An 8568-nucleotide genomic window follows, 5' to 3' on the forward strand; every position below is an offset into this window, starting at 1 on the left:
GGGGCAGTCGGCACCCACCATCCCTCGCCGCTGCATGCGGATTTCTAGTTGTGGGGCTATATATCTTGCCTTCCTCGAGCTCTTGTAGCCTGTGGCAACGACTAGATGGCACCACATCCATAACCATAGTGGATAATCATGGCTATGGTGTTGGGGGTGGCCGGCTCTCACCCTGCGAAGGCAATATGGTCACCAGTGGTCTTAGAATAAGCTAGAAAGACGATAGGACGGCCATATGAAGAGCTTGCTCGTGTTGTCCCCTAAGGGTGACCTGCCGCCCTGCCCTCACAGTTCCTCTCTATCGCCTTCCCCCCACCATGTCATAGCCAAAAGTCTGTGCACCCGCTAGGACGACGATAGAGCTGGGGCCTTCTCCTTGGGTCTTGGTGGTTTGTTAGTGCCAATTTTGAATATTGCCTAGCCGGCCCTCATTGTTGGCGGCCATGTACAGTTTTCCTCGGGCTCCTCCCTTGATTCTCATTCTGTTGGAATTAAGGAAGATGTTATGGTCGGCGGTTAGCTGATCCGATGTCGTGAAGTGGGCTGGGCTTCCCTCCTGTGGTAGCCGTAGCTTTACATTGGGGTTGCTACAGTGGCTCCCCTCCCGGATTTGCAGTGGACTTCCAATGGGCGGCGTGGTGATGGCCGAGATCCTAGCAGATTGGCCATGGTGTGTGCTAGGAGAAAGCTCTACCTGGCTCAAGACCAATACTGGTGATGATGATGTCCTTGTGAATTATCTTCCTACCTATAAGAGCCGTTATAGCACCTCTGGCCCATTTCGCTTAGGAGGCTTGGATGAAAACATTCATTTTGTTTAACCGGATGCACGATAAGCGGCATTTGTTCAATGCCGTCCCCATTTTGAAGGTATCACTTTCAGAGATCCCTTTCAGAGATCACAATGCTCTATTCGGACTGTACCCCTTTCCCTTCTCTGTTTCCTCAATTTGAACCTACATTGTTTCAAGTTAGCTCGCATCTGCAACACGCTGGCATAGTTCGTTGCTGGTCCTATCCCCTTGGTCGATGCACACATCCACGGTTGGTGTTGGTGTCGCTTTAGCCACCGGCCATAGCCTTGCCACGACCAAAGCAGCCGTATTTGTCATCTAAGAGTTCGCTTGTGTCTCGTACCTCACTTCCTTCTCCCAAGAATATTGGCGAGCGCTAATCCATATAACAACATGACATACTTGGACTCTTGATGGCTTGATGCGGGTGGTCTTGATACTACAATATTTCGGTCGCCGGAACTTCAAGATGACATGTGTGTGTGGTAGAAAAGGCCCCTCGACAATCTTCAATTTCTAGTGTTTCAAGTATGGTGTTTCTAGTGTTTAGCAAAGATTAAGGTTGACAAGGAAAATCTCTGGTGCTCGTTATTAAATATTTAAATGATGGATGATTGAGGATGAGAGGTGGCTTCTGGATAAGAAGGAAAGAGATTTGAATGAGATAAGTATTGCTCTATGAATTCTTATATTTGTGAAAAAAAATTGAATGATTGTATATATGGATAGAGGGAATATATGGGTGTGTGGCATCACATACTTTTTAGTCCACCCTCCTTACCTTCCAAACTACCAATACTCACCCTTTACCTCAAAAATAGTGTCTTTTTAGGTTTTGGATTTCTCACAAAGAGTATCATTTTAGCTGTAGGATCCACTAAGCCTCTTAATACCAATTTATCTATTTTATCTCGTTTTGGCCATTTAACCATTATTACTCTCTTCTCTTTCTCATTCTCCCTCTCCCTGTTTTCTCTTTGTATTAATGGAGTGCATGGTAGCCTTTTGATCTCTTTCTTATATGTTTTTTACTGTAAAACGAGTCTTTTTGACGGGGGAACAATACTCCCTCTGTACAATAATACAATGATTTTTCTTCTTCTGGAGAGATTATTGCTGAAGAGAAAACGACTAGGATACCCCTATTTAAGATGGGAAGAACTTTGAATTAGAGTTGATTAATGTGATAATTAGAATACCAAAGTCTTTTATATTTGAAGACAAACTACAAAGGACAAGATCACTTACCCACGGATGGAGTATCAGTGAGGCTCATTTCATCTTTTTCTCTCAACTAAAGTTTTCCAGAATATTAGAATTACTAATCCGTTTTAAAATGGTCATATGTATTTTTTTATGGCAAAGGGAGTACTATTTTAGAACACAGATTGAGTGAATCGCCGCCTGAAACTACCCCTTGCAGTGCAGTTGCCGAGCATCGATCTCGCCTACCGATCGACCGGACGCCACGTCTGACTATCTAACACCTCCATGGTTCATATAAACCAAGTGAATAGTTAGTCCATCTCTAATTATGAGACCCACAAAACAAAACAAGGATAAATTAGGGGGGGAACCCCGTAAGATAGCTGCTCTTCCTTGTGGCTAGCTGCTAGCGTGTGTGTACGTACGTATTGCAGTACACATCGATCGATCATGCGGCGGCGGCGGCGGCGAAGTTGTTCGAGACGGCGCCGTCGCCCTCGCCGCAGGCGCTGTGGATGGCCCTCATCCTGTCGACGGACTTGCAGATGCCGCTGCAGGACCAGTCGAAGGACGCCGCGCACACGTTCCCCGCCTGCTTCTTCCACTCGCAGTCCGGCGGCGTCGCGCAGCACAGGCTCCGGTCGTCCACGTGCTCCACCTCCAGCCCTATCAGCCACGCCCCCAGCGACACGTCCTCGTTCGCGAACCGGTGCAGTATCGGCCTAATTCGCAGCAACACCATATTCCACACGATTCAGCCAAGCAATTTTCACGCGAGATTATCTATGAGCATATATGCAATAATAATGTGATTTGCTTGCTTACTGGTTGATGGAGATGTAGGAGGCGAGGTCCTTGGAGATGGCGTAGATCTGGCCGGTGGCGTGCCGGAAGTACCGGTTCCCCTCGTCCCCGAACTTCCAGTACTCCGGCTCGTGGTACTTCACGCCCCTGCCATGCATGCACAACACACGATCGAGCAGCAACGATTCATGTTAGATTGTTACTTTGTGTTCTCTAACAAGAAACGAAACGAGTTCTCGCGTGCAGTCCTACTTCTGTGACAGAACCGGGCCGGACTTCATGCAGCCCACGTACACCCTCGGCCTCGTCCTGTACCTCGCCAGCCTGCTCGTCAGCATCCCTGTATATATTGCACGCACAACATCCAATCGAACGTACAAATGTACAGCACTGTACAGTGAATCTAGCTGTGAATTGTATTTGTACGTACCTAGGTTGACGTGGACGTCGTCGTCGACCTTGACGTAGAAGTCGGCGTCCCAGGTGGCGACGGCGGCGGTGAAGTAGGTGCGGGTCTTGGAGGAGAGCTCGTGGTAGCCCTCGACGTGGTCGAGCCGCATGAAGTCCCGCGTCTCGGCGTCCTCCACGTCAATGGCGCGGTCCAGGGCGCCGCCCGGGGTGGCGCTGTGCCCGATCACGAACCGCACCACCACCCCCTTCTCCTCCAGCCGCCGCAGCCTCTCGCCCCTCGGCACCCACGTGTCCCGGAGCGAGTCGCGCCGCTTCTTGCTGCTGAACGCCGTGTTGATGCCGATCACCACGAACGCCCTGGGCGGCCGCCGCCCCCGCTTCGACGGCACCGCCGCGCCCAGCCCGCCGTTCTGCTTCGCGCGCTCCACCGCCAGCTCCATCTCCAGCGACGACACCGACTTGTCCAACGACCTAAGTAGCAACAATTCGATCACGACTAGAGACTGTCTACTGTACTTGATTGTTTGCGTTTCGGACTTACTGGATTGCTTGGTGAGTTCTTGACACCTCGTTCATGATGTCGTTCGGGTTGCCCTCGTCCAGTTTCTGCAATCCAGAAATTCAAACGAGTGTTCAGTTGTTCCCTATGCAGTTCTGTAAAGATTTTGGTCGAAATGTGCATGAATGGATATACTTACATGCCGGTGCTCGCAGTGGTCGGAGAAGAGGGAGAGCCTGGAGCCATGGCCGGAGGAGGCCGCGCCGACGCTGCCCGACGGCGGTGGCATCAGAAGCGTCATCCGGCCGCTGAGCAGCAGGCCGACGAAGAAGCTCGTGGCGCAGAGCACGACGACGGCCTTCGCCGACATCGGCCTCGCCCTCGCCGCCTTCTTCTCCGACTGCGGCTGCCGCTCCGTCAGTGCCTGAATCCAACCGATCGACATTAACAACCACCCAAACTAACCACAACAAAAGACACGTAGTCAAATGCATCCATATGTATACAAACACAAACCATCATTGCAGTGGACGTTTCAAGCTTAGCTGCCTACTGAAATGGAATATGGATCGAGACACCGATTGCGTATACGAAGGAGATCGATGGAGGAGGCAGGGGAGGAGATGCCCGAAAACGCCGGCTATCTATCCCGGCTCGGCGAAGCGGTTCAGTTAGCAAGGCGCTTCGTGTGAGGAGAGGGAAGTTCATGCTGGCAGTGTGAGCTAGCCACCGAGCCTTGGACGATGGTACGCACAAGCGGGGACGCAGAGGGGCGGCGTCCATCGTTTGATACACTGAAGAGAAAAGCCATGCATGTAGTTAGCGTCTCCAGCGACAAGTTTGCACGATGTTGGGCTGTTCGGCTTCTGTTTGACTCCCGACTCTTCCATGGAAAGGCAGTTAGGCGGCAACAAAGCAAGATTCTAACGAACCACAAGCTCTGAAATACTCGATGTTCCTGACATTTTAATTTTGAACTGAGCAATACAGAAAAGTACAGCCTTTTATGCCTACACAGATTCCAGTGAACAGCAACAGTTCCACTACAAACAAACAGACCAAAGTTGGTTGGAAGAAGCTAATTATGAAAAAAGACGATCTGAGAAAGCAGGAAGGAAAGGTTCAATTCTTATCGTTCCTGAATCCTGGATGTCGAGTCTATGAAGCAAAACTTCACAAGATAAACCGCCTGATGCTTACAAACTCCACAATTTAAACAGTAGCTCACCTAAGATCTGTGCAGGCGGTGCAGCTCAGAAGTCGCACTATCTTCCGCATCAAAATTACCCACCTTCAGTAGGGTTCTTCACAAACTGACTGCACACAGGGTCAAAAAAACAAGTAGCAAGCTTGCATGACAGTCAAAGTCCATCTTGAATTGTTGTTCGACATTATAAATATTTCCAACTGAATAATTTGGCATCAATGGCATCCTTGGACTCACAGCAATATTTCCAACTGAATAATTTGGCATCAATGGCGTCCTTGGACTCACAGAAAGATGAGCAAGTAGGCATACCAGAAGATTGATGTTGCAGCTGAGCACTCAAGCAATAGGAAATGCACGTCTCCATCACTCCAGAGCCAGAGGGGGCCAATGCTGGATCCAGAGTGATGATGCATATGAATGCCTGTGACTTCCATAAAAATATTGCTCAAGACGAACAAGTCATCTAAAACATCTTTCATATTCATAAATAAACATTAAATTTCAGTAGATTTGCACTGTTTTTTAAATAGTAGACAATGACATTATCTTTTGTGATGCCCAACATAATACAAACCAACTTTGACGAGAAGAACAAAATACACCAAGAACTCAAGCACAAACTTGGTCCCACTGGAACACAGAAGCAACAACAAACATCACTAGATTAAATATTAAAACACAAATTGCCAGCCATCCCTGCAATTAGACTAAGTCTTGGTACAGCTGCATTAGTGGAGGCATGATGCTATCACTAGGACATGACATGGGAGATAACCAGCGGGCACAAGTCTGACTACAATGTTGAGAACAGAACAATGGAAAAGATAAGCATCGGCCTACACGACTAAGCCATAAGACATATTTACATGCATGTAATGGTGAATACATAGATGATATTACAGAAGGGCTGAGACAACAAACATTGACATCGCTGGGCTAATCTGTTAGCATACCATGTTCTTCCCTGGAGCTCAATATGCTAGTAGGACGGGTATGGAATTGGTTGCCTGTCAGTACGACGGCTAACGTCATTCAGAACAGAACCAAATACGCGTCTACTATATTCGTATGTACCATTGCTTAATCCTCTACTCGATATCCCACTTGGTGCTGGACAAGAAAAGGGAATTGTAAGATTTAATTAAAAACCATACAGTGTCTTATATTTTGAAAGGAATAAGGAAACTCTCTCACCCTCAGAGTGCGCACTATAAGAATGGTTTGGAGAAATACCAGCAATCCTGCCATTTACCACTGTATGTTGCGATGCGGGAGTATCACTAGATCTCATTAGCTGAGCCGGCTTTGGTGGCGGTATAGGGTTCAGTTTAGGTGTTACAGGAATATTTCCATTAGAAGATTGCTTGTCTTGTCCAGAAATCTGAAGAAAATAGGAATAAAGCGCTCAGCCGGAATCACTTCACAACTAGTCAACCATAATAGGTGAAGCAAAAACTTAGCCAACCATTCAAATATAGTATCATATAGTGCATATTATTAAGTTATTAACAGTAACAAACCAAATTATAAGAACAACAGAACATGATTCTGTTACACAAAAATAAGTTATATAAATAGAGGGCATAAAGAAACGCACCGCAAATCTAAGTGTTCTATTATGAAGACGAACAAGGCCAGAAAATAGCTTAACAGCATACTGGGCAATCTCCTCTGTTTCATACTCAGCAAAAGCATAACCTTTGGAGCGACTAGTTTCCTTGTCACGTGGTATGTGTAGGTCTACAACACGACCTACCTGAATAAGAATCTCATACAAGACCCTCTCAGGTACCTTTTCATCCAAGTTACCTATTTAAGAAAAATAAGAGTTAGCGAAATTATACAGCTTATTGTAGCTGAAGACAAAAACAAGAGACAAAGTAGCATAAGAACAATCATTGTGAAATATCAACACCAGCGAACGATAACACAGTTAGCCATGCCACAGATCTGCATCTGACAAGCATCAAATAAAGATGAAGGTACACATAATGCTGGTGAAAAGACAATAAATCAGCTATACTACCAAATTAAGAAACTGACAAGCCAAGAACACACATGATGCAATCAAAGAACATGGCGATGGAGGATGACTTGCAAAGGATTTTTCTGATACTCCTTACTTGAACGTAAGGATTATAACACCTTAAGTAACTGAGTTCATAATGATACGACAAGCACAATTAAAAACTTCTCCAAATCTGAACCCCTAGTTGGGATGTATTACCAAGTTAGAATTCAACCTAATGGATTTCTATAAACATATGTCCAATATGATCCATTGAATGCTTAATTTTACTACATCCATATTTAAAAAGTTCCCAGCTGCCACTCTGCCAATCTCTAATATAAGATAGCTTGAAAAGAAGCCACCAGGTTTGCTCTAGAAGAAATATATCGTTAGACCGTGGTGGATCCAAAGTAGAATGGTGTTGATTGATTCATAGTTCTGTACAAAATACTGAACGAACTTATGAAAGCATAAGCAAAATAGTTGAATACAAAAATATAATTGTAATCAAGGAAAGAGAAGAGAGATGCATATCAAATACTTCCTTTATTGTCTAGCTCGTACAAAATTGCATGGGAAGATCCACTAGTTATGCATAAATAGCAGGGGACAAGTGATATCTCGAAATGGTATTTGGGCAAGTGGAGATCGTGTTGTTAGTTAACAAAAGAATATGAACACGAAAGAGTACTGTTCCTACTCTAGGAGAATATATACAAGCACAAGCAATTAAAGCGCTAGCAGAAAGAAATCAGAGCCTATACAAGATGAAGCAATGGACGTGCTAGGCTAAATATGAGGGCAAATACAAAATAAATCTACGGTTTAAATCCTAATTCTAACGGGGGCACAGTATCCTGCTTAATAACACCTCAACCACGCAATCATCAATCTAGTGTATGTGGTGATAACTCGAAACCCTACCTCTACCTTTGCAACGTTGTACTAGTCTAGCTAATTTCGCTGCATAACTCGTATAATCGCCCGTACCGAACAGCAACAGGTACTACATCTATCCACGGAGCACAAACATCATGAGATATGCAATACAAACCCGGTTGCTAATCAAATCGAATCGAAAGGAAACAACGTATCCCGCCGCGGGGGAAAAGCAATCCCGATTTGGGGACGACGCAGCAGCGACCAATCAATCAGAACTCAGGCAAACACAAACCCGCCGAAATTACGAGCCGGCCACGCCAAAATCACCACGAATCCCCCCCACTAAAATCCCGCGAACCAGCCCAGCAGCCAGCCACAGAGAATTGGGGGAATTGGGGGGGAAAGCCCCGGATGAACCAGCGAGAGCTAGGACCCGTAGGCGGGAAGGGAAGGGGAGATCTCATCTCACCTATGAAGACGGTGCAGCCCGGATTCCTCGACATGGCGCTCCGGATCTGGGTCGGGCAGCCAGCCGCGCGTGCTGCAGGAGGGCGAGGGCGAGGCGAGGCGAGGCTACGAGCAGCCGCGAGCGAGAAGCAAGCGCGCCGAGTCCAACCGGGGGGCAACGGCACGAGGAGGGAGGGAGGGGAGGGCGAGGCGCACGGCGCACGGCGCACGGGGAATTCGTTGGCAATCAGCTCACGGCGGCGCGGCGTGGTGGTGCTATCTATTTGTAGGCGATGACTCGACG

At 47.0% G+C, this 8568-nt stretch overlaps 2 protein-coding genes across 5 annotated transcripts; both read right to left on the reverse strand.

Annotated features, from left to right (window-relative positions):
* Positions 1-2271: 2271 nt before the first annotated feature.
* LOC127773420 (probable beta-1,3-galactosyltransferase 8) lies at positions 2272-5424 on the reverse strand. Of its 3 annotated transcripts, XM_052299479.1 has the most exons (9): positions 5159-5424; positions 4943-5031; positions 4231-4508; positions 3914-4138; positions 3757-3821; positions 3235-3686; positions 3056-3144; positions 2826-2959; positions 2272-2722 (listed from the first exon to the last, which is right to left on the reverse strand). In XM_052299479.1, exons 3-9 carry the CDS (start codon positions 4234-4236, stop codon positions 2449-2451), a joined length of 1245 nt encoding a protein of 414 aa, XP_052155439.1. In that variant the 5' UTR covers positions 4237-4508; positions 4943-5031; positions 5159-5424; the 3' UTR covers positions 2272-2448. The 3 variants fall into 3 exon arrangements, with proteins under 3 accessions (XP_052155439.1, XP_052155441.1, XP_052155440.1); XM_052299481.1 differs by lacking the exon at positions 4231-4508; XM_052299480.1 differs by having other exon boundaries at positions 2826-2951; positions 3057-3144; positions 4943-5424.
* A 145-nt stretch (positions 5425-5569) lies between these two features.
* On the reverse strand, positions 5570-8568 carry LOC127773421 (uncharacterized). Of its 2 annotated transcripts, none has more exons than XM_052299483.1 (4): positions 8287-8568; positions 6681-6733; positions 6119-6305; positions 5570-6034 (listed from the first exon to the last, which is right to left on the reverse strand). In XM_052299483.1, exons 1-4 carry the CDS (start codon positions 8318-8320, stop codon positions 5904-5906), a joined length of 405 nt encoding a protein of 134 aa, XP_052155443.1. In that variant the 5' UTR covers positions 8321-8568; the 3' UTR covers positions 5570-5903. The 2 variants fall into 2 exon arrangements, with proteins under 2 accessions (XP_052155443.1, XP_052155442.1); XM_052299482.1 differs by having other exon boundaries at positions 6522-6733; positions 8287-8561.

This window comes from Oryza glaberrima, chromosome 5, assembly GCF_000147395.1.
Source record: "Oryza glaberrima chromosome 5, OglaRS2, whole genome shotgun sequence".
NCBI classification, from domain to species: Eukaryota; Viridiplantae; Streptophyta; class Magnoliopsida; order Poales; family Poaceae; genus Oryza; species Oryza glaberrima.